Here is a 26,287-nt window from a genome sequence, read left to right as displayed (position 1 = left end):
CGAACTTGAATATGGTCTGGATTGATTATAAAAAGGCATTCGACTCATTGCCACATAGTTGGATCATGAAATGCTTAGAAACAACTGGCATTAGCAAAAATATTACATCCTTCACTGAAAGGCGATGAAACAATGGAGAACTGAGTTGGCAGTAGGGAATGAGAACTACGGAATAGTTAATATCAAGCGAGGAATTTTCCAGGGTGATTCACTTTCACCTCTTCTCTTCATCATCGCGATGATCCTGCTATCAGTAATCTTTAAAAAAATGAAATTAGGCTACCAAACAGCCAAAGAAGCTGAAAAAATTTCGCATTTATTATATATGGATGATTTGAAACTCTATGGTAAGTCAGAAATAGAAATCCAATCACTGACAAACACAGTCCGAGTATTCAGCACCGATATTTCAATGCAGTTTGGCATGGAAAAATGTGCCACTGTATCCATAAAAAGGGGCAAAATCACTACATGTGAGGGAATTGAAATGCCCAATGGCCAACTAATAAAATGAAACGAAAATGAAGCCTACAAATACTTAGGCATTCTGCAGTTGGATAACATCAAACATGGAGAAGTAAAAACTATTGTCAGGAGAGAGTACACCAACAGAGTTAGGAAAATTTTGAAATCTAAATTAAATGGTGGAAATACAATCAAGGCCATAAATACCTGGGCAATACCAGTTATAAGATACACAGCCGGTATAGTTAACTGAACATAAGCTGATTTGGACATTTTGGACCGAAAAACCAGTAAACTAATGACAATGCACTACAGTTTACATCCACATGGTGACACTGATAGACTATACCTGCCCCGAAAATAAGGTGGCAGAGGATTATTACAAGTGAAGCAAATAGTTGAAGAAGAAAAACATGCACTAGCTGATTATCTAAAAGAAAGTCAAGAACATCTATTAATCGAAGTAAAGAACAAAAATCTACTGAAGGCCCAACAGACAAAACAAGAATGCAGAAAAGATGTGATAAAATCAAGAATGGAGAGTTGGCAGAACAAAGCCTTACATGGTCAATTTCTGGAAAAAAAAGATAAAGTGGACAGTGAAAAAACTTGGTTATGGTTAACAACAGGTACATTAAAGAAAGAAACAGAGTCACTAATCCTGGCTGCGCAAGAGCAAGCTATCCGAACAAATGCCATTAAGGCCAAAATTGAAAAATCCTCTGATGATGCCAAATGTAGACTTTGCAAAGAGGCTGATGAAACTGTTGACCACATACTCAGCTGCTGTAAAAAAATCGCGCAGACTGATTATAAATTGCGGCACAATTCAGTAGCACAAATGATCCACTGGAATTTGTGCAAAAATTATAATATTAAAACAACAACAAACTGGTGGGAACATGGGCCTGAAAATGTCACCGAAAATCAGATGGTCAAGATCCTGTGGGATTTTCGTATACAAACGGACAAAATACTGGCGCATAACACACCAGACATCACACTGGTTGAGAAAAATAAGGTTACAATCATAGGCATCGCAATACCAGGTGATAGCAGGGTTGACGAGAAGGAACATGAAAAAAATTGCGAAACACCAGGACTTAAAAATTGAAATTCAACGATTATGGCACAAACCAGCAGTGGTAATTCCAGTGGTAATTGGCACAATGGGTGCTAATCCAAAAGCACTGGAATTACATTTAAAACAGTTAAAAGTTGACAAAATCACCATCAGTCAAATGCAAAAAACTGCACTGCTTGGATCTGCACATATATTACGAAAATACGTTACGACGTCCTATGCCAAATCCGGCGAAACAACTGGCCGCTGTAATACAATCATATAACAATAACAATAACAATAATAATAATGGCAGCCGAAATGAACCAGATCTTAAAAACAACTGAAAATGATGAATGGATGACAATTGAAAGCACATTTTTGATCCAAAAAGATAAAGAAAAAGGAAAGGACCCTGGAAACTATAGGCCAATCACCTATTTGCCAACAACATACAAGCTCCTTACTGGTATCATTGCAAACCAAATTTACGGATACTTGGAAAGAAATGATTTGCTTCCTGTAGAACAGAAAGGATGCTACAAAAATTCAAGAGGAAGAAAGGATCAACTGCTGATTGACAAGCTAATCCTAAAGAATTCAGAGAAAAGACGAACCAAGCTGTTCATGGCTTGAATAGACTATAAGAAAGCGTTTGATTCAGTTCCCCATAGCTGGATCAAGAAATGCCTGAAAATCTTTGGCATCAGCAGCAACATACAAAAATTCATGGAAGCTTCAATGAACCTCTGGAAAACGAAGCTTATGGCTAATGGAGAAGAACTGGGTGAAGTTGAAATTAAACGAGGCATTTTCCATGGTGATTCCCTTTCACCCCTACTTTTTATACTCTCAATGCTACCACTGACAACCATTTTGAAGAAGGTGAACTGTGGATACGAACTTGCAAAGATTGGACTGAAAATTTCACACTTGTTGTACATGGATGATTTGGAGCTGTTTGATAAAACAAAAGCTGAATTGAATGTATTAATTGAAAGACAAAAGAATTTAGCCAAGACATTGGTATGCAGTTTGGAATTGACAAATGTGCAACAATGGCAACCAAAGCAGGCAAGGTCATAGAAGATGATGGAATACAACTTGAGAATGAAGAAATGATAAAGGCAGTATGTTAGATTCTTGCTTCGACTACAGTGGTTTCCACCAAGGTCCTCTGTTCCAGCGGGAACAGAGATTTAACCCTATTGGTCGAAGGGTCTGACAGGTCCCTATAAAAGGGCTGCTGTCAGACTCAACCTTGGCTGGATTGTTCTCACTTGTTGTACTTAATAAAGAGCTGTTGTTACCGTTAAGCCTCGTGTGCCATTACCCGATCTAACACAGTAAAACCAGAAGAAGGCTACAAGTACTTGGGGATTTTAGAGGCCTCTGACTTAATGCATAATAAAGTCAAGGAATTAATCTCAGCCAAATACATTTGATGAATTTGCAAGATATTAAAGTCCAAACTGAGTGGAGGAAACATCATAAAAGCCATAAATACCTGGGCTATACCTGTGATTCGATACTCTACAGGAATAATTGACTGGACCCAGATGGAGTTGGACAATTTGGACAGAAAAACAAGGAAGCTTATGACAATAAGAGTAAGGTTCTACATTTAGGCAACAAAAACGGAATGCACAGGTACAGTATAGGTGGTACCGTGCTCAACAGTAGTAACTGTGAGAGGGATCTTGGAGTCCTAGTGGACAACCATTTAAATAGGAGCCAGCCGTGTGCAGCAGCTGCCAAAGAAGCCAACACAGTTCTAGGCTGCATCAACAGAGGGAGAGAATCAAGATCAGGTGAAGTGTTAATACCACTTTATAATGCCTTGGTAAGGCCACACTTGGAATACTGCATTCAGTTCTGGTCGCCACGATGTAAAAAAGATGTGGAGACTCTAGAAAGAGTTCAGAGAAGAGCAACAAAGATAATTAGGGGACTGGAGGCTAAACCTTATGAAGAACGGTTGCAGGAACTGGGAATATGTCTAGTTTAATAGAAAGAAGGACTAGGGGAGACATGATAGCAGTCTTCCAATATCTCAGGGGCTGCCACAAAGAAGAGGGAGTTAAGCTATTCTCCAAGGCACCTGAGGGTAGAACAAGAAGCAATGGGTGGAAACTAATGAAGGAGAGAAGCAACTTAGAACAGAGGAGAGATTTCCTGACAGTTAGAACAATTAATCAGTGGAACAGAAGTTGCCTCCAGAAGTTGTGAATGCCCCAACACTGGAAGTCTTTAAGAAGATGTTGGATAGCCATTTGTCTGAAACGGTATAGGGTTTCCTGCCTAGGCAGGGGGTTGGACTAGAAGACCTCCAAGGTCCCTTCCAACTCTACTATTGTATTGTATTGTATTGTACAATGAATCATGCCCTGTACCCTAAAAGTGATGTTGACCGATTGTATCTACCAAGAGCAGAGGGTGGTCAAGGACTCCTACAAGTAAAGCAGACTGTGGAAGAAGAAATGAATGATTACATCCAGAAAAGTGAAGAACCATTGATTAAGGAAGTAAATAAAGGAGGCCTTTTGAAGACAACTAAGTTAAAAGCTGAATATAAGAAAGAAGTAATTGAGAAACGAGCTGAAAATTGGAAAAGCAAAGCTATGCATGGCCTATACTTGAAAAGTATTGAAGGCAAAGCTGACCAAAAACTAACTTGGAACTGGTTAAGATCAGGAGTACTGAAAAAAGAAACAAGGCTTTATTTTGGCAGCTCAAGAACAAGCGTTAGCCACAAACTGCACAACGGCAAAAATTCAACATGTTACCACCAATAGCAAATGTCACCTCTGTAATGAGAAAGATGAGACAGTCGACCACTTGATCAGTGGGTGCGGCAAAATTTCACAAACTGACTACCTACAACGACATGACCGCGTTGCTAAGATCATTCACTGGAAATTGTGGTAAAAGTTTGGATTTGAGTACAGTAAAAACCACTGGGACCATCAGGTTGAGAAGGTTTTAGAGAATGAGAAAGGCAAGATCTTGTGGGACTTCAGAATCCAGACTGACAGGCACTTGGCCCACAACACACCTGACATAACAATAGTTGAAAAGAAAAAAAGTTTGGTTCATTGACATTGCAATACCTGGCGATGCACGAATTGAAGATAAACAGCAAGAAGAAAAAATCACAAAATACCTGGACTTGCAAATTGAGAGATTTTCACAGTTGAGAGACTGTGGAAAAAGAAATTGTCTGTTGTCCCAATTGTAATTGGAGCCCTTGGAGCAATACCTAAAGGGCTACCTCGCTATTTGGAAATTCTACATTTACCTGACTTGAACATTCTGATTCTACAAAAAACCGCCCTACTTGGAACAACTTATATCCTCCGACGTTACCTTAACAGTTCCTAGGTCCTTGGTTAGGACTTGAGCTGTTGAGCTACCAACCAGCCCCAAAGGCTGTGAATCTCACCAAAGATTAACCACATAATAATAATTCTGTAACACAGGTAGACCTCCACTTACAACCAATCGTTAGGCACCATTTGAAGTTACAACGGCCCTAAAAAAGATGTCTTAGGACCGGTTTTCACACTTACGACCATCATAGCATGGCCATGTGATAAAAATTATCGGACTCGTGCTTATGACGGTTGAAGAATCCCGGGGTCCCGTGATCCCTTTTGGGACCTTCTGACTAGCTGAGTCAATGGGGGAAGCCAATGTTGTGCCCTGTCAACTGCCAGCCCTTCCAGGGGCCGAATCAGAGGAGGAGGAGGAGGAGGCGTGGGAGTCAGGGTCAGCATCAGGGCAACCTGGCAGCTCCGAGGGGGAAGAGGGAGTGGAGCTGTTGGAGAGAGAGAGAGACAGAGGCGGAGCCTGGGCCATCCATCAGGCCCCAGATGGAGAGTCAACAGCCCCTGGGTCTGGAGGTGGCTGATGAGGAAGAGGAGGAACAGCTGGGTCCACTGCCTGATACACAGAAGGCAGAGGAGAGGAGAGCAGTGGAAATCTATGGGCCGGTCCTCTTACAGGAATAATAGAGATGGAAGGGACCTTGGAAGTCATCTAGTTCAGTGGTGGGTTTCTAATTTTTTTTACTACCAGTTCACTTGTGCACACATGCGTGCGCGCGACACTTTTGCGCATGTGCAGAAGCATCCGCCTGAGTGGGCGGAGCCTCCAACCTCCATTACTACCGGTTCACCCGATCTGGGCTGAACTGGGAGCAACCCACCTCTGATCTAGTCCAACCCCCTGGTCAAGCAGGAGATGCTTAGAGAATCATAGAGTAACAGGGTCAACTGCAGGGATGCACCAAACAATGGTGGCAAGAAAGGTCATAAAAGGGGGCAAAACTCACTTAGTGACAGAAATGTGGGGCTTAATTGCAGTCATAAGTCGAGGACTTCCTGTGCCCCAAAATCAATGGCCAAACTGTCCACTTGAAATGAGTTTTCTTGAAATCCTGTCTTCTCCCACTGCCTCTGCCCAACCTACCTGTTGTATAGCAGTCGCTTGAAATCCTGGAACAGCGTGTCTTTGTTCTTGTCAAGAAATCCTTCCACGGAATACCTGAAACCCAGATTCAGAAGTGCAAGTGAGTCGGGGTGGATCCGAGGTTGTTGTGAACTGCCTTCCTGTGTAGCACGATGCTCAGGGAGCTGGACTAGATGACCTCCAGGGTCCCTTCCAGCTCCTATTCATAGTCCCTATTCTATTCTATTCTATTCTATAGCAAACCAGTGCAAATCTATGTCCCTTTCGGGAGAGGGGGCGGTATATAAACGCTAATAATAATAATAATAAAAAAAAAATAATAATAAAAATAATAATAATAATAATAATAATAATAATAATAATAATAATAATAATAATAATAATAATAATAATAATAATAATAATAATAATAATAATAATAATAATAATAATAATAATAATAATAATAATAATAATAATAATAATAATAATGTTTGTCAAAATCGGTTGCTTTAAGATGGATGGACTTCAACTCCCAGAATTCCCCAACCAGCATGTATGGACTTCAAGTCCCAGAATCCTGCAGGCAACTTGCTTTAAGATGGGTGGATTTCAATTCCCAGAATTCCACAACCAGCATGTCTGGATTTCCCCAGAATCCCCTAGCCGGCATGCATGGATTTCAACTCCCAGAACCCCTTAGCCAGCGTGCATGGATGTCAATTCCCATAATTCAACAGCTAGCATCATCATCATCTTTTAAAGACCCCATAATCCAGGGGTGTCCAAACTTGGGAACTTTAAGACTTGTGGACTTCAACTCCCAGAATTCCCCAGCCAGCCATGCTGGCTGGGGAATTCTGGGAGTTGAAGTCCACAAGTCTTAAAGTTCCCAAGTTTGGACACCCCTGCCATAATCCCTTGAGGGATGGAGTCTGGGCTACTGAATGAAGCTGAGTGTTGATTGGCCGGATGCAATTCCTGTTGCCAATGGGGAGTTATATTCATCGGACATAATCTCAACGTGCCCAGATAGAGAAATATCTGCCTCTACCTAGGATCAAACTCACAGCCTCCTGATTCTGAGTTGAGAGAGAGCGCCACTTCTAGGCCACTGCAACACTCCAAATTCCCCAGCTAACATGGGTGGAGATTAATTCCCAGAATTCAATAGACAGAATTCCTGGACTTCAACTCCCAAATTCCCCCAACAACCACCAAGCTCCTTTAACCGGCAGAAGGGGAAGTAAGGGAAAGGATTGAGAAAATTCACTTGCATAACGTCTCCTGCGTAATGCTTGATCCGGAAATCTCGTCCGTACTCCATGGACTTGTCCGTGGAATTGAGCTGTGGAAACACACAAGCCGAAGCCCGTTAGGGTGTGGTTGTGTGGTGGGTGTATCGTTTCCCTTGCTCACACAATCCCACTTGTTCTCATGTGGCGAAGCCGAAAACAGCACAAAAGGAGGGATTGTGTAGATTGCATTCGCTTACCAAGCACGTTTTTCGCTTCACAATTGTGGTGACTCAATTTACAACCGTAGTACAAATGGTCATAACATCGAGTCAGCTCACGTGATTATCCACTTCATCAACACCCCAACCTATGACTGAAATTCCAGGCCCAATTGAGGTTGTAAGTTGAAGAACGGTTTAAATCTATAACTTGGCTTTACGAAGCAAATTCAATTGATCAATCAGAAGTGAGCTGCAAGGGATCTTGAAGGTCATCTAGTCTAACTCCCTGCTCACGTGGGAGACCCTTGGCCATTTCAGACAAGGGGTCGTCTAGCCTCTTCTTCAAAATTCATAAGCAAAACCAAAAAAAACCTTTACATATTCGAATAAAAATATAAAAAATCCTGTTATTAAATTTATTTTAAGAAGGCAACTCAATTTCTAAATTTTTCCCCTTTGGATGTGAAAAATTGTGCATTCAGCGGCACCATTTGTAAAATAAAGGACAAAATTGATGTTTTTTGAAAGATAAATATATCTAAAGAAGAAACTGGACAGTCCATTGTCTGAAATGGTATAGGATCTCCTGCTTGAGCAGGGGGCTGGACTAGAAGACCTCCGGGGTCCCTTCCAGCTCAATTCCGATTCTGTTTCCGATTTTAAAAGAAAGCTTTCTTTATAATATTATGATCAACTTACGACCGTTCGTTTAGTGACTTTTCAAACACTACAATGAAACTGAAAAACATGACTTATGACTAGTCCTCACACTTATGACCACTGCGGCATTCCCCATAAACATGTCGTCAAATTTCAGTGCTTGGTTTCCGGTATGTATTTAGGATGGTTGCAGCATCCTGGGGTCACATGATCACCATTTGCAACCTTCCCAGCTGGCTCCCGACAAGCAAAGTCAATTGAGGAAGCTGGTTTCACTTAACAACGGTGTGATTCACTTGGCAGCGATTCACCAAACCCAAAAGCTCAGGAAGCCAGGGATGACACACTGAAAAACTTCTTTGTTTAGCAACGGAGCTTCTGGTTCATGCTATAGTCGTAAGTCGAGGACTGCCTGTTGCCAATTGCCCGCCCCCTTTCCTCCCTATAGCTGCCCTGGATTTGAATTGTACTGTTGCCCTCTTTAACTTTTAGAAGTCCCTACACTGGTGCAGTGTCACCCAGACTATTCAGAAAAACACACACACAACCCCCCCCCCCTGAAAAGTGTCCCTACGTGATCGCCAATTTTTCCCCCCCATATCCCGTACGGGAGCGGTAAAGGATCCTCAGATTGTCTTCCTTACGGGATATTGCTCCTACGATCCTCTTACCTTCCTGCTGGTATAATGGGGGTGTTTGCCAAGCCTGGTGTCCATGCTCTCCAAGAAAAGGGCATCAGTGACTTTCCCTACGGTCAAGCAAGCTTCGTCCAGGACGGCGATGATACCCTTGTGCGCCTCTTCCACCAGATCGACAATGATTTGATTGTCGAAATATTCAATCTGTCGAGAGAAGGCAGAGTTGATGCTTGGCAAGGGAAAGGTTAAAGCAGATTTCACACACACACACACACACACACACACCAAAAAAACACTTGGCTCCTTTAAGGTGTGTGGACTACACTCCTAGTATTCCCCTGCCAGCCATGGCGAGTTGAGTTTCACAAATCTTAAAAGTTGTACAGGTTGAGAATGGCCTCTCTAGAGAGTGTGAAATTTGAAAAGCCGCTTTGTCCACTTCAGGTGAGGGTACTTCTTGACTTACAACATTTCATTTAATGACCATTCAAAGTTATGATGGTGCTGAAAAAGGGGACATGACCAGTCCTTGACTTACAACCATTCAGCTTGCCTCCAGAAGTTGTGAATGCCCCAACACTGGAAGTCTTTAAGAAGATGTTGGATAGCCATCTGTCTGGAACGGTGTAGGATTTCCCGCTTTAGCAGGGGGTTGGACTAGACGACCTCCAAGGTCCCTTCCCACTCTGCTATTGTATTGTATTGTATTTAATGAAAAGGGACTTATGAGTAGTCTTCGAACTACCACCATTCATTTAATGATGGTTCAAAGTTACAACAATGCTGATAAAAAGGAACAGGGTCATTCCTCACACTCACGACTGTTGCAGTGTCCTCACGATCACATGATCAAAATTTGGGCACTGGGCAACTGGCATGTATTTATGACTGTTACAGCGTCCTGGATTCAAGAGATCATCCCTTGTGACCTTCCCACCAGATTCAATGGAGGGGGAAACAGGATTTGCTTAAGGATTGTGTGATTCACTTAACAACAGTGGCAAAAAAATAGTAAAATCAGGCATAATTCATTTAATGACCAGGTCGCTTAGTGATGGAAGTTCCGGTCCCACTTCGTCATCATAAGTCAAGGACTAACCGTACAGTCCAGTTTCAACTGTAATCGTTTTACGTACGGGGGAAAAATTAATTTCAGATCGAAGACAACTTTGGAGGGTTTTCCGGGCAGTGGGGGTGGGTGGGTGGGCAGCTGCGTTGATGTTTAAGGGACTCACGTGTTGCCATTCGATCCCCTCGCGTTGGTATTCCTGCTGTTCCTGCTGGAGGATCAACTCGATGAAGAGCTGCTGAAGTTTCTCGTTGCAGTAGTTGATACAAAACTGCTCGAAGCTGGAAAAAGAGACTTAGAAGATCAGGAGCCTGGTCTAACAAACCCGCACACACACAAACACCACAAGCGCCCATCCATCTACAGGAATTCCTCCCTTAATGACTGACCACTTAACAACCATTCCAAATTACGACACACTCAAAGAAAGTTACTTATGACATATTGTCAAACTGTGATAATTCCCCCGGTTGTGTTGTGCTTCGTTGACTGCCAGCTCCACAGTCAGATGAGTCAGAGGAGGCGGGGGGTGGGGGGTGCCAAGGTTAACATCGGAGCCTGTGAGAGGCTCGGAGGGGCAAGAGGACTGAGAGCCAAATGCAGAGCAGGGCCCATCTACTCGAGCTCAGGCAGAGAAACGGCTGTTTTCGGGGCCTGAGCTGAGCGAGGGGGAGTGATAGATGGGGACATCCCAGATGTGCATATATGCAGAGAGAAGAGAGGAGGAATGGGGGGCCAGCTATACAGGAAAAGAAGGAGACATTAACAAGCCCCTCCCTGGCTGGAACATAAAGAGGAGGGGTGTGGGAGGCACCGGTTGTTGTAGACAACTGTTCGTGCTAAAGGAGATGTCCCTCCGTTGAATTTCTTTGCCAGGATTGCTTTGCCAATACCCAGGTGGGTGAGGACTCTTTGCGTTGGGGGTTGAAGTGCTAATTGAGCCTCCCCTGCTGGGCACTCAGAGGCATTGCAATTAGCTCAGCCGGCGTGAGTAGAGACTGCTACCGCTTGTCGAAACATCGGAGGACTTACTCTCTGGAGTTTTGTCCGTGAACGCAGTTTATTTCTGCCTTGTTAAATAAAAAGGGGTTTTCCTCACGAGGAAGCAGTTGAGTAGTACTTGCGAAGGCTGGGTCAGAACAGGACGCTTCCCCGGTTATCTCTCCAGAGGTCAGCTTGGAGGAAGATGAACCACTCCAGGGAGGAAGTTGGTGAATGGCTCCAAATGGACATCTGAGTTGGATTTGGCTCAAACATAGCTGCAGCAGAGCAACCCGGAGACTTACTGTATTTTTCGGAGTATGACGCACCTTTCCCCCCCCCCAAAGGAATGTGGAAATGTTGGAGTATCTTATACACCGAATACAGCCATTCTTGGCCTCCCAAAGCCCCCCACATCCCATTTTTGTGAAAAACGGGCTAAAAACGGGCCTTTTTTTGCAAAAACAGGGGTGTTTTTGCCTACCCCCAGCCCTGCTGAAGCGTGCAGAGTGCTCGGGGGGGGGGGGGGAGGACAAAAACTTGTTTTTCTTACTTGCCTCTTCAAAATCTTGGTGCATTTTATACACCGGTGCGTCTTATAATCCGAAAGATACGGTAGGCGGAGAAAACATGGAGCTGCAGCCCGCTAGTGAAGAGGAAGAGGAGATGCCTGCTGCCACTGATCCATGAACAGGTAGGGCAGGGAAAAGGCAGATAACCCGCAAGGAGGCAGCTTCGCCGCTCTTGATGGGTTGCACCAGAAGCCGGCTATTTAGCACAACAGAGAGTAGGAAGCAGTGCTGGGACACAACGTGTTCGTTTCCGAGCTGTGGATTTTTTGGTCGTTGTGATGCCTACCTCACTTTGGATGCCACACGGTGCCTTGAACCTGGATCGTGCCATGTGACTTCTGGACTTTTCCTTGCCTCGGGGATCCGCTTGTATTTTGGATTTAATCCTGCCTAGTGGATTTATTTGGATTGGGGAACTTTTAAATGCCGTGTGGGTCCACTAGCTATTGCTCTGAGGATCAGCCTCGATCTGCTTGTGGCTGGATTTAGTTGGGACTGTTCTGGGTTTTGGGTGAAGGGGGTTTCGGGGGAATATTGACAAACCCACTAAGCCACAAGTACATGTGTGTGTGAGAGCGAGTGATCTGGACAATACACAAAGTTACAATTGCTGGTGTACAGGCGGTCCCTCAATTTATGACCACAATGGAGCCCCAAATGTCTGTCACTAAGCAAGGCAGTTGTTGAGTGAGTTTTGCCCTGTTTTATGATCTTTCTTGCCACCGTTGTTAAGTGAATCACTGCAGTTATGAAGTTAGTAATACGGTTGTAAAATGAAACAGGCTTCCCCATTGTCTTAGTTTCTCAGAAGGTTGCAAATGGGGAATCCTATGACATGCAACCGTCATAAAGATGAGTCAGTTGCCAAGTGTCTGAATTTGGATCATGTGACCATAGGGACGTACAAAGAAAAACAGTCATAAATCAATTTTTTTCAGTGCCATTGTTTGTAACTTCGAACAGTCACTAAATGAACTGCTGTAAGTTGCGTACTTACATATTATATGATTTGCAACTGGCTCGTCTTTACGACCGGTTTCAGGGTTCCCGTGACACTGATTTGCAACCTTGTTTTTGACAGCTTTTGCCACTTTCCAGCAAAAAACTCAAATTTGAGATAATAGATTCACTTAACAACCACGTGGTTCCTTTAACGACCGTGTAATTCACGGAATGGCCCTGGTGGCTCCCTTTAGGCTCATCACAACACAGTCATAAAATTGAGGCCTGGCCAGCAACGGCCCATTTAAACAACTGCAGCAACTTACGACCAAAATTCAAAGCCCAATTTTTGGTCGTTAAACGAGGATTGCTTGTACGATCCAAGGATTCCCTTGGTGTCTTCTACCTGTTGTTGTCGAAGATCTCAAAGCCATAAATGTCCAAGACACCGATGACCGTATTTTTCCCGTGGATACGAGGGTCGTAGTCCTTGACCTCGATGATCGCGTTGATACGTGTCACGATCCAACAGAACAGCCGCTCGTAAATAGCCTGCGGACGAACACGGGGACAAGACCGCACGGTCGTTGTGCCGGGGATGAATCAAGTTTAAGGTTCCCCCACCCCCAAAAAATGTCCTCTTCAAGATGCCGTGAAGTTGCACCGACTTGGGCAAGAGCAAGGAAGCGCAAGATTTTAGATTTTGGAGCTACTTTGGTCCGTTAGAAAGCAGGAGACAGGAGTTCTGGTCCCATCTTTACCAGGTAAGTCGGCTTGGTGACATTGGGCCAGGCACCAGGAGATGTGAGTTCTAGTTCTGAAAGCCAGCTAGGCGACTCTGGACCAATCACCAAAAGGTGGTAGTTTTTAGTCCCATGATAGGAACAAAAGCCAACTGGACGAGTTTGGGCCAGCCATTAGGAGACGTGAGTTCTAGTTGCACCTTAGGCATGAAAGCCAACTGGGTGACCCTGGGCCAATCACCAGGAGATGGTGAGTTTTAGTGCCACCTTAGCCAAGTAAGTTGGCTGGGTGACCTTTGCCCAACCACTTAGAGACATGAGTTCTAGTCCTGCCTTAGGCATGAAAACCAGCTGGGTGACCTTGGGCCAATCACCAGGAGATGGTGAGTTCTAGTACCACGTTAGGAATTGGCTGACTTTGGCCCAATCACTAGGAGATGGTGAGTTCTAGTCTGCTTTCAACATGAGAGCCAAATGGGGCTGTCTCTCTCTCTCTCTCTCTCTCCCCCAGCCCACCTCACAGGGTGGTTGTTGTGGAGAAAATAAGAGGAGGAAGGAATATTAGGTATGTTTGCCCCCTTGAATTATTTACAAAAATAATAAAGGTGGGATACAAATAATAATAAAATAAATAAAATAAAAATAAAGCAAAATAAAAATAAGATGGCTAAAATAAAGTAAAATTAAAACAAGATGATAATAAAATAAAATAACTAAATAAGGTAAAATATGGCTCTTCGGCTTTGAAACAGAGATGAGCACTGCCCCCTAGATTCGGGAGAGACTAGCACATGTGTGCGAGGGGAACCTTTACCTTTACCTTAAGACAGGGGTGTCCAAACTTGGGAACTTTAAGACTTGTGGACTTCAACTCCCAGAATTCCCCAGCCGGCTGGGGAATTCTGGGAGTTGAAGTCCACAAGTCTTAAAGTTCCCAAGTTTGGACACCCCTGCCTTAAGATGATTAAAAAAAAAACCTAAATGAAGATCATTAAAACAAAATGAAGACAAGATTAAAACAAATAAAACACTGAAGTAAAATAAGGTAAAACAAAATTAAGATAAATAAAGTAAAGTAATATAAAATAAAATAAAAATTGAAATGAAAAAATTGAAAACGAAACCAAAATCAAATACCTGTCTATTCCTGAGTCCCCTATACGGGCCTTTCCTTTCCTCTGTATCCGTGGGAAAGAAAGATGCCTGAATGACATCCTAAGTGGGCAGCTGAGCAACCACATCAATATCACACAAAGCCCAGAGGGAGTTCCTACCAGTTCGTCCCAGTTAGGCTGAACAGGTAGTGACATGCCGGCCTGAGTCATAGAATTGGCAGCGACCCAGGATGGCCATGCCCCCGAACCAGTTCCCCAGTCGCCATCGCCATCTTGTTTTTGAGCTCTGCGCATGTGCAAAACAACTTCTATTAAACTGTGTATGTGCACGCAAGGCACATCCGGCACATGTGTGTGTGTGAAGCCCGCCCACAAGCGAACCAGCAGGCTAGAAGCCCCCCCTGCCGAAGCCCCCTCAGACCACGGAATGCTTCGTGTCCAGCCGAACTCTGCTGTTACCTTGGCACAGGCATCCCGCGCGTAGTTCGCTTCGTCGCAACCGTGGCCTTTCTGGATCACCTCCCCGCCGCCCGCAGCCACCGTCCGATACAGGAGGGTGCTGAGGAGGCTCTCTGGCTCAGTGGAAGTCAACTCCGCAAGGTAGGAGACCAGTTGTGGGTCTTCAACGGCCACCTCGTCACCAGAGCAGATGAAATTCACGTTGCCCTGAAAATTCAGCAGACGAAAAGATCCATCAGATGTCAATATGCAGCTAGTTCGTGAAGTGACCGTCCGAAGTTACAACGGCACTGGAAAAAGGGACTTAGGAACTTTTTTTCCACACTTATGATCGTTGCAGCATCCCCAGAGTGACATGATGTACACTCAGTTGCGTGACAACTGGCTCACGTTAATGACGGCTGCTGTGTCCCAGGGTCACGTGAGTCCCCTTTTGTGACCAGCAAAATCAATGGGGAAGGCAGGTTCTTAACAACCATGTTGCTAATTTAACAATTGCAGGGATTAACTTAACCAATGTTCTGCGAGCATTGGGCTAGCTCAACTAGACAGGAAAGGGTGAGGAAGAAACTCAAGATCAATCCGCCTTGATTCTCTTGAGTATAAAAGGAGATGGGAAGTATCTCTATCAGCGGTCAATGAGATCATATCTTATTACGAGAAAGTTATGTTTTAATCGTACTCTTTGTGATGGAAGGAACTTTTCAACCATTACGTAAGCATTGGACTAGACAGGAAAAGGTGAGAAAGAAACTCAAGATCAATCCGTCTTGATTCTCTTGAGTGTAAAAGGAGACGGGAACTATCTTTATTAACTTTCAAGATCATATCTTATTATGAGAAAGTTATCTTCTAATTGTTGTACCCTTCATGATAGAAGGAACTTTTCAATCGTTCTGTAACCCTTGTGTGATTACCTGGGGCGTCGCACAGCCAGTGAACAGGTCTAACTTCCCTTTATTGCTCTAACTTTGCCCTCAAACATCTCCACATTAATCACAAATCCTGGAGCCAAGCTCTCACATGCACCTTCAATAGCCTCTGGCTGCAAGTAGTCCAGTCCAGCAAGGGGAGCCAAGCAGTAACCAAGACCAGCAGTCCAGTGAGTAACAAACTCGGTAAGGCAGAGAAGACCGAGCACAGTAATCTCCAAATGCCGGCAAGTGCACACGAGACTCCTCAGATTTGACACTTGTTCCGGACAAATGCCCTCTCCACAGCGTTTCCTTAAGTCTCAGTCCCCAGGTGTGCCTGGTGAAGTATTGTGTGGCACTCCCGAGTAGCCGGCTCAGTCTGCGCTGTTCTCGCCTTCTCTCCACTCTCCATGCTCCTGGATCAGGAGGCGGTGGTCCTTGCTCCTCGCTTGAGCTCTGTCTCCCCTGGTCATTGCTTAGCCTCTCTCGGTCCTCCTGCCCGTTTCTCCCTGCCTACCCCCCAGATTCAGGCTCCGACCGTGCACATGACACATTGGGCTAGTTCAACCAGACAGGAAAGGGTGACTCAAGATTGACTCATCTTGATTTTCTTCAGTATAAAAAGAAACAGGAAGTAGCTCTATCGCTTTTCAAGATCAGGTCATCAAACCCCAATACCAGAAAGTGATGTTCTAATCTACACGACGTTGGTTTTTATCGGTCCACCTCGAAGGGTGGCCAGATAAAATGTCAAATCAGTGTTGATAAGAGGTCAAATCAGCGTTGTTTACCAAGTGTAAAATGGCTGCCAGGATCTTCTGCACGGAATCAATCTCTTCAGAAGTAAAACCGATCACCTTCATGGCATCCAGGACGGATTGATAGTCGGTTTTCTCACTCTGCAAAGACTTGGGAGGGCAGAAGGTAGAAGGCCGTAGGTGGAGAACAACAAAAGAGGTAAAATAAGAACTAGAATTAATCGGGGGGCCTTGGATAGTCACTACTTCTTCCCCCTACTTATGACTGAATTTGGGGTACATTCAGCCTTGGGCTGCCTCAACTGATATATAGGTAGTCCTCGGCTTATGACCACAATTGAGTAGGAAATTTCTGTGACTGAGCAAGACAGTTGATAAGTGAATTCTGCCCCACTATGACTTTTTTTTTGCCACCGTTAAGTGAATCACTACATTCAGTTAGCCACACAGTTGTTAAGTGAATCCGGGTTCCCCACTGACTTTGCTTGTCAGAAGGTTGCAAAAACAGATCAGGTGGACCCTAGGATGCTGTAACCATCGTAAGTGTGAGTTATCAGGAGCCTGAATTTTGATTACATGAACACGGGGATGCTTCTATGGTCATAGGTGTGAAAAATGGTTGTAAGTCACATTTTCAGTGCTGATCTAACTTTGAAACGGTCACTAAACAAGCCATTGCAAATTGAGGACTAGCTGCCCTAGTAGAAATATTAACACATACAAACAAAACTTCTGAGATTTCCGCAGATTAACTGAGAGGTATTTACGGCCAGTCCTTGACTTACAGCTGTTCATTTAATGACCGTTTCAAAGTTACAACCATTGAAAAAAGTGATGTATGACCACTTTTCACACTATAACCGTTACTACATCCCCATGGTCAGGGGATCAAAATTCAGATGTTTGGCAACTGACTCATACTTATGACAGACATAGTGTCCTGGGGTCAAGTGATCCCTTTTTGCAACCTTCTGACAAGCAAAGCCATGGGGAAGCCATATTCACGTAACAACCATGCTGCTAACTTAACAACAGGAGCGATTCACTTAACAACTGTGGCACGGAAGGTCATAAAATGGGACAGAATTCACTTAACAACTGTCTTGATTAGCAACAGATGTTTGGGGCTCAATTGAGGGCAGAAGTCTACCTGTACATTAATCTACGTCTCCGTAACATTTTCCAATATGCTTAATTTTCTGCGATTATTTTCCTCACTTGTTTACGGACAATCAACGTTTCTCTATTTCTTCTTATCATCAGAAGGACTTGCCATAGATTCAACAGAGTGGTACTTACCCTGTTATTACTACCACCTTCCTTGGTAAACCTGTAGGCCATTGGGTCTCCAACCAGGTGGAGAGATTCCAGCTTAGCGTCAGAGGCACCAAGAAGCAACTAGAAATAAAAATGACTCGACTTACAACGATTCACTTAGTGCATTTGCAGATGACCTGGCATTTATCTTAGAGCTGTGATGGGGAACCTATGGCGCCTGTGTTGGAAGTGGCACGCAGAGCCATCTCTCCAGGCACACACGAGCTGTCGCCCACTGCTCTTCTGGATTCAGCCTGTCTTCACACACTTAGAAAGCACTGGACTCACGAGAAATCGGAAGATCATCTTCCGCGCACGCCCATATGCCCCAGTGGTGGGTTCCTCGTCCTGTCGCTACCGGTATGGTGCTCATGGGACCAACGTTGAAAAATATGACATTAAACTATTCTATGCCCTTTGGAAGAAGCCATAATGCAGGTTGACCTCGACTTACGATCACCATTGGGACCGCCGTTAAGCAAGGCGATTGTTAAAGGCGTTGCACCTGAGGTCGTGACCTTTTCTCCTCCTTTGCCGCCATTGTTTAGCAAATCCCTGCAGTCGTTCAATGAATCACATGGATGTTAAGTGAATCAAAAAGCTCAACATGAAGAGAATTTTCCTGGGGGAGATTACATATTATTTTTATATAGATCAAACCATTAGGTAATTAAGGAAGATGGGAAAGGTGGTCCTTTGGCCCCCTAATGGAACACAGACCGGATTTCCGGATGGGAGGGAGGGGTTGAATCTCAGAAGAGCAAAAAATAGCCATTTTAGAGGCTTTGTGTATGAGAATGAGGATGAAGACAGCTCCTCCTCAAGGGTTCCCGGGTTCTATGTTTTATGCTGCAAGTCGGCAAGATTCTGTCTATAGGTGAGCTTCAATACAGGTAGTTTCGACTTGCAACCTTCGTTTAGTGACCATTCAAAGTTTTTCACACTTACAACCTTTGCAGCATTCCCGTCACAGGATCAATACTCAAGATGATTGGCTACTGACTCATACTTATGACGGTTGTCAGTGTCCCGGTGTCGTGTGATCCCCTTTTGCAACATTCTGATCCGCAAAGTCGAAGAGGAAGCCAGATTCATTTAACAACTGTGTTACAAGCTCAACAACTGCAGCAATTCAGTTAACGAGTGGGCCAAAAAAGGTCATAAAATGTGATGAAACTCACTTAACAACTGTCTGCAACAGGAATTTTGGTCTCAATTGTCATCGCAAGTTGAGGACTATCTATCAAGAAAATTAGTTAGAATGATCTCAATATGTCTTTCTTGGGGTTTTTTTTCATCTTCACCCCCTTAGATCTAGAAAACATTTTAGGATCCCAGAATGACCCCCATCTAGAGACACATAATGGGATCTTGCCTGGCCACCACAACTTTCCCAAGGGGTGAGAGTTTTACGAAAGGACAACTACTCCCTCCAAGAGGATAAGTCCCGTGGTCGCAACCGGTATGCTGTGATGGGGCCGGGTGTCCACCATGGACATGCGCGCTGCACACGCATGCGCACCCACCTCCAGCTGCTTGGCAGAGGTTGCACAGGCGCCGTATGCTGCGCGCACACATGCACAAATGCCCCGGTTAGCTCAAATAGAGGTAAGGAACGAGGGAGAGCAGGTGGGCCCTCCAAAGCACCGTTGCGGTACGGTGGCCGCTGCTGCCAGGTGCCACCGGTACACCCATAATGGGTCACACCGCCCGGAACCCACCACTTTGTAAGTCCATGTTCCAACTGAGGAAGCCCTTGGACATCTCAACATAGACCACGGTGGTCACTCTGGTAAGATCTGGATCTCATCTAGAACATTCTGGCTCAACGGATTGGCCAGATGACCTCCAAGGACCAAAGAAAGAAGGACGTTGATGGCTCCTCTACCACAGTAGAAGGCAACTCACCTGGTAGAAGGCATGGAAGTTCCTCTCACCTGGCTGTTGTTGGAGGACGCGTGACTGCAAGATAAGGAGAAGGTGAGATGATGTGGAAGACTTGGGTGGAGACATCCCTCGGTACCCGAAGCCAACACAAACAATATGGCAGCCACAGACACCAAGGCAGGCGGATCCCATCTTCTGAGGGTCTAATATGGGAATTGCAGTCCACCCATCTTAAACGATGCCACCTGGGGGAATTCTGGGGGGGGGAAAGTCCTCCCCTCTTAAAGCATCAGGAGTCGCATATTCTGAGATGCCCCATTTCTCCTCCATCAATGTGGATTTTTGGGTGACTCCATGGATTGATTCTGACTCGAAAGCTCCTGGTTTGACGCACACACACAACACACAACACACTGTACCTTTTCCAACAGGTAGTTGCTGATGTGTCCTCCGGTAGGATCTCCCTTGAAGTCGAAATTGATGTCCATGTATTTGCCGAACCGGCTGGAATTGTCGTTGCGGTTGGTTTTAGCGTTGCCGAAGGCCTCCAGAACACCGTTGGATTTGAGCAGAACATTTTTCACCCTGTAGAAAGTCCGAGAAACACAAAAAAAAATGACGTGGGGTTGTGTGTGTGGGGGGAGGGGGGGAAGCAGCAGTTACATCTGGCCTCCGTGGGGGATTTTAGGGCTCCTCCTGGGCCCCCCAAGGAAGCCCTCCACTGGCCTATTCTAATTCCTCTTGACCATCCTACCTCTCAGGGTTGTTAGGAAGAAATTTTTAAAAATGGTGGTGGATCAGTTATTTATTTTATTTTATTTATTCCTGGTTCTAGAATGGTGGTTTGTGACCTTGGAAGCTTTAAGACTGGCTGGGTGATTCTGGGAGTTGAAGTCCACCCATCTTAACGCTTGTGGGATTCTGGGAGTTGAAGTCAAGGAAGCTTCCTGGCTGATGAATTCTAGGAGTTGAAATCCACCAAAGTTGCCAAGGTTGTGAAACAAATGGATAGATCAGGGGTGTCCAAACTTGGCAACTTTAAGACTTGTGGACTTCAACTCCCAGAATTCCCCAGCCAGCTCTGCTGGCTGGGGAATTCTGGGAGTTGAAGTCCACAAGTCTTAAAGTTGCAGAGCTGGCTGGGGAATTCTGGGAGTTGAAGTCCACAAGTCTTAAAGTTGCCAAGTTTGGACACCCCTGGGATAGATGAATGGGTATTACCTCTATAGAGCTAGTCCTCGACTTACGACTACAATGGAACCCCTGCAAAGCGAGACCTTTGTTAAGTGACTTTCATGACCTTCCTTGCTGTCGTTGTTAAGCGAATCCTTGCAGTCCTTTAACGAGTAACGCCATTGTTCAGCAAATGCAGCTTCCTCATGCACTTTGCTTGTCAGAAGGTGGCAAGAGGGGATTGCATGACCCCGGGGACACTCGACCATCATAAATTTGATTCAGTGCCTGGATTTTGATCACCTGGCCACCGAGGCACTGCGGCAGTCATAAAAGTGAAAAATGGTGCTAAGTCCCTGTTTTCAGGGCCGCTGTAACTTTGGACGGTTGCTAAACGAAGGGCCATAAGTTGAGGACTACCTGGACTCAACTTACCTTTCCACTTCAGCCCTCTGGCTCGGATTGGTGATGGCGGCGATATATTGCATGATGTACTTGCTGGCTTCAGTTTTTCCAGCCCCGCTTTCTCCTAAAAGAGACCGGGATAATAAGTGGATCTTGGTTTGACAATGGCTGGATCTCAGTGGGATGTGTTGGTGCTTGTGTGTACTTGTGTAGGTGTGTCTACTTTGGCTCCCTCTCTGTGGTCTTGACGTGACAGAGGAGGAGGAGGAGGACAAAGAGGAAGACTGTGGAGGTCTTTGTGCTCTCTGAGCTGGGTTATTTTGTTGCAGACGTTTCATGACCCAACTAGGGAATATCATCAGGGCTAGAAGGGAGGAGGAGGAGGAAGAAGAGGAGACGGAGGGGGAGGAGAACTTTGGGGTCCTTGGTGCTCTCTGAGCTGGGTGGTTTTCTTGCAGACATCTCTTTTCTTGCAGACATCTCCTCCTCCTCCACCTCCCTTCTAGCACTGATGACATTCACTATTTGGGTCATTAGACGTCTGCAAGAAACCCACCCCACTTGGAGAGCACATAGGACCCCATAAACATTCAGAGATGAGCTTAATCATTAAGTTAATGATTATTAATTTAATTAATTGATTGATGAATGAAGAGCGGACAGTCACTTGTTTTAAATGGTAATAGGATCTCCTGCTCGAGCAGTGGGTTGGACTACATGACCTCCAAGGTCCCTTCCAGCTCTATTGTATTCAGCAGTAAGAGCTTGCAGCTTATATAAGAGTCATAATGCTGGATCCATTAAATGAAATAACTAAACCTTCTTGAGTTGACCCTGGAGATTAAATCAGCCCATCTCCTTCCTGCACATCTACCTGGTCTGTTTGGATACCCTCTAGATGGGTCAATACCCCACTGAGTCTTAACCTATGGGGCTTGCAAACCATCAAACACTCAATTAGAATAGAACTGGAGGGGACCTTGGAGATCATCTAATCCAATCCCCTGCTCAAACAGGAGATCCTTACAAAATCATAGAGCAACAGAATAACTCTTGTTATTCTGTAAGGGTCTCTGGCTCAAGCAGGGGGCTGGAGTGGATGACCTCTGAGGTACCTTCTAATTCTTGTTATTTTGTAAGAGTCTCTTGCTTGAGCACGGGGTTGGACTAGAAGACCTCAGAGGTCCCTTCCAGCTCCATTCCTATTCTGTTGAACCCACCTCCGTAATCCACGTCAAACCAACCTACAACTTGACGGATCAAGATGGTTGTTACGTCGGGGTAACCCTTTTCTGGATGGAGAAAAAGAGATGTGGGACCTTTACCTGAGATGACCACACAGGTGTCCATGGCCCGTCTCTTCATGGCCTTATAGGCTGCATCGGCCACGGCGTAGAGGTGAGGCGGCCTCTCGTACAGTTCCCGACCCCGGTAGTGCTCGATCACGTCCTTCCCGTAGAGCGACAGAGGTTTGTATGGGTTGACGGAGACCACAACTTCCCCGATGTAGGTGTAGATGCGTCCCTTCTGAAACCTGGTTTGGCCAAAGGTGGAGACACAATTAAGGAGGCATGTCAGAGGCTTAGATGTTGACCCCATTTGTGGTGGGACCATGGCGAGGACAACTCCACATGCCTAGAATCTGGAGACAATATTTGATGGTTGTGTGGTTTCGTGCTGGACCAATGGCCATTCACTCTATCTATGGTAAGGGATAAATCACCACTTCTGGTGGCAAGGAGTTCCACGGGTTAATTATCCTCATCGTTAGGAAATCCCTCCTTCCTTCTAGGTTGCTTCTCTCCTGGATGGGTGTCCATCCATTGCTTCTTCTTTTGCCTTCGGGGGCTTGGAGAAAAGGTGGATTTTTGTCCATGGGAGGAGACAGGAAGTCCTTGACTTACAAACATTCATTTAGAGACGATTTGAAGTCGCCATGGCACTGAAAAAAGGGACCTGTGACTGTACGCATTTAAAAATTCAGCTCGGCAACTGACTTGTACTTATGACGGTCGCCACATCCCCGGGGTCACGTGAACCCGTTCTGACAAGCAATGTCAATGGGAAAGCCAGGTTCACATAACGACCATGGGATGAATGTAACCGCTGCAGGGATTCACTTAAGAACGGTGGCAGGAAAGTTCGTAAATTAAGTCAAAACTCACTTGGCAATTTGTCTGACTAAGCGACGGAAATGCCGGACTCCAAAATTTACTGTTGTAAATTGAGGACTATCTGTACAGAGATAATATGTATCTATACACCCATTCAACCACTTGCTTAATAACGGCGGTCAGAAAGGTCATAAAACAGGGCAAAATTCACTTCGGACTTCTTTTTTGCTTAGTGATGGAAAATTGGGCTTTAATTCTGGGCATTCAGTGAGGACCACAGGCAGTCCTTGACTTATGACCACAAATAAGCCCCAAATTTCAGTCGTTAAATGAGACCTTAGTTAAATGAGATTTGCCTCATTGTACAACCTTCCTTGCCATCTTTGTTAAGTGAGTCCTGGCAGTTGATAAGCTAGTAAATTGGTTGTTAAGTGAATCAGGATTTTCAGAAGGTCGCAAAAAGGGATCACATAACACTGGGACGCTGCAACCGTCATAAATACGAGTCAGTTGCAAAGTGTCTCAGTGGTGGGTTACCAATTGTTTTACTACTGGTTTGCTCACACGCACAGAAGCGTCAATTTTTTCAGTGCCATTGTAACTTGGAACGGTCATTAAATGAAGCACTGTAAGTCGAGGATTTGCTGTACCGGTACTGGGGAGATTTTTTTTTTTTAATGCAAATGGAACAGAGAAATAAAATGAAAAACTAAATATGGAAACGAAAAGTAAGGGCAGCCAGGCTCCGAGTGCGAGTGGAGCATTTCCTGATTTCAAAATTAGCTCCGACTTGAGTCATTTTGATTCCGTCTCGGCCTTCTGCTTCCTCCGACATGATCTGATCTGAGCCATCACTCCTCCCTCCGTCTAAGGAATAAACCCAGTTAGTTGGAAAGGGAGGCTTACCCGATGTTGGTTTTGTTGCCATAGAGCTGTGTTTCTCAAAGAGAGCGATTTTAAGAGGGGAGGACTCCAACTCCCAGGATTCCCCTGCCTGCATGGAGTCCAGGGATCTTAAAGCACTGCTGAGTGGAGGATTCTGGGAGTTGAAATCCTCTCCTCTTAAAGCACTGCTGAGTGCAGGATTCTGGGAGTGGAAGTCCTCCCCTCTTAAAGCATAGCTGACTGGGGGATTCTGGGAGTTGGAGTCCTCCCCTCTTAAAGCATAGCTGACTGGGGGATTCTGGGAGTTGGAGTCCTCCCCTCTTAAAGCATTGCTGAGTGGGGGATTCTGGGAGTGGAAGTCCTCCCCTCTTAAAGCATTGCTGAGTGGGGGATTCTGGGAGTTGGAGTCCTCCCCTCTTAAAGCATAGCTGACTGGGGGATTCTGGGAGTTGGAGTCCTCCCCTCTTAAAGCATTGCTGAGTGGGGGATTCTGGGAGTTGGAGTCCTCCCCTCTTAAAGCATTGCTGAGTGGGGGATTCTGGGAGTTGAAATCCTCCCCCCTTAAAGCATAGCTGGCTGGGGGATTCTGGGAGTGGAAGTCCTCCCCTCTTAAAGCATAGCTGGATGGGGGATTCTGGGAGTGGAAGTCCTCCCCTCTTAAAGCATGCCAGCCAGGGAATTGCAACCTATGCAGCATCCCTACGGTCACATGATCAAAATTTGGCTGCCAGGTAGCTGGTATGTATTTATGAGCCTCCTCACATCCTGTGATCACCACTCATGATCTTCCCAGACAAGTTTTACTTTTTACTTTACTTTATTTTTAGACTTTTATACCGCCCCCTCTCCCAAAAGGGACTCGGGGCGGTGACAACTCCTGACAACCAAGGGGGGAAACTGGATTTACTTAATGACCTTGTGATTCACTTAATAACTGGCTTTAGCAACTTTAGCAAGTGGCTACCCACAATTCTGAAAATCTTGAATTTTAAGAATCAATACAGGTAAGGCATAGACATCACACAGTTGTGGCCCTTCCTCCTCCTCTCTTCCACACAACGACAACCTTGTGAGGTGGATTGGGTTGAGAGAGACTAAAACTCACAATCTCCCAGTGATTGGACCAAAGTCACTCAACTGGCTTTCATGCCAAAGGCGAGACTACAACTCCCAGTCTTTTGTTGATTGGCCCAAAGTCACCCAGTATGATTTCTTACCTAAGGCGGGACTAGAACTCACAATCTCCCAGTGATTAGACCCAAGTCACCCTTTCATGCCAAAGGCGAGACTACAACTCCCAGTCCCCTTTTGATTGGCTCAAAGTCATCCAGTATGATTTCTTGCTGAAGGAGGGACTAGAACTTACCGTCACCTGGTGATTGGCCCCAAGCCGCCCAGCTGGTTTTCATGCCTAAGGCAGGACTAGAACTCAACCACCGCCTAGTTTCTAGCCTGGTGCCTTAACCGCCAGACCAACTGGTTACGGTATTGAACCCCAGGGCTGCCCAGAGGTTTCAGTTTGATGGAAGGCTGAGTTTTCCCACTAATGTGAGCTGCAACTCTTTGCCCAAAAGATTCGGCCCGGCTGCAGGTTCTGAAGAACAAGATGATGGACCTCTGTTGTTAAGCCACCAATGACAAAGATCTCCATCAAAGCTATGAACTTTTCTATCTCTACTTGGCTGTTCTCCCGGATGATTTTGAAGTCACCAATTGACTTCTTCACAGAAACAAGACCCCATCGTTCGCTTCCTTTCCCCCTTCCAAACCTTACCTGAGCTTCAGGTTCTCCAGGAAGTCCTCCATTGTCACCTGGTCCAAGAGGACAAAATCGGCTTTCCCAAATTCTAGGCTCTCTTGCTCTGCCATGTTCCCGGGAGAAGTTAGTCCGTTTGCCGGGACAGACAATCGTCCTCGCTCGTCAGTGGAAAGAAGGGTGAGTCAAGTAGGGTGATTTCCGTCTCAGGGAGAAGGTGGAGCTTGTGGTTTACAGAGCTAACTGCTTTGTTGCAGGTCCTCTTCCTTGATTGTTGCTTCTCTAAGGGTGGATATTATAGGATGGGTGGATTCTCCTGGAGAAGAGGGCTTCAAAGTCCTCCACAGAGAACCTAAACCCTAAACCCTGCAGAACATGGAGAACCTCATTAGGAGACCACCAGAGAAGACATTTAATATCCTCCAGAGAATGGATCTATAGGATGGATGGATTCCTCTGGAGA

General features: G+C 45.2%; 1 protein-coding gene across 1 annotated transcript in view; it reads right to left on the bottom strand.

Annotated features, from left to right (window-relative positions):
* The window catches only part of MYO1G (myosin IG), a 62,970-nt gene extending 36,980 nt beyond the window's left edge, over window positions 1–25,990 (bottom strand). The window contains exons 1-13 of the mRNA XM_081933441.1: window positions 25,843–25,990; window positions 22,395–22,603; window positions 21,100–21,193; window positions 19,911–20,076; window positions 19,513–19,566; window positions 17,587–17,685; window positions 16,321–16,437; window positions 14,616–14,822; window positions 12,705–12,850; window positions 9,970–10,084; window positions 8,768–8,938; window positions 7,255–7,325; window positions 5,999–6,073 (exon numbers count right to left, since the gene is read on the bottom strand). Of these exons, the coding sequence (XP_081789567.1) occupies window positions 5,999–6,073; window positions 7,255–7,325; window positions 8,768–8,938; window positions 9,970–10,084; window positions 12,705–12,850; window positions 14,616–14,822; window positions 16,321–16,437; window positions 17,587–17,685; window positions 19,513–19,566; window positions 19,911–20,076; window positions 21,100–21,193; window positions 22,395–22,603; window positions 25,843–25,937 (1,619 nt within the window). The 5' untranslated portion in view covers window positions 25,938–25,990. The remainder of the gene's footprint in view (window positions 1–5,998; window positions 6,074–7,254; window positions 7,326–8,767; window positions 8,939–9,969; window positions 10,085–12,704; window positions 12,851–14,615; window positions 14,823–16,320; window positions 16,438–17,586; window positions 17,686–19,512; window positions 19,567–19,910; window positions 20,077–21,099; window positions 21,194–22,394; window positions 22,604–25,842) is intronic.
* Window positions 25,991–26,287: the final 297 nt, after the last annotated feature.

The sequence above is a fragment of the Natrix helvetica genome (genome assembly GCF_964273705.1).
Source record: "Natrix helvetica genome assembly, chromosome: Z".
In the NCBI taxonomy this organism is placed as follows: domain Eukaryota; kingdom Metazoa; phylum Chordata; class Lepidosauria; order Squamata; family Natricidae; genus Natrix; species Natrix helvetica.
Note: the sequence above shows the minus strand (reverse complement) of the source record. Positions and strands in the feature narration are given on the sequence as shown.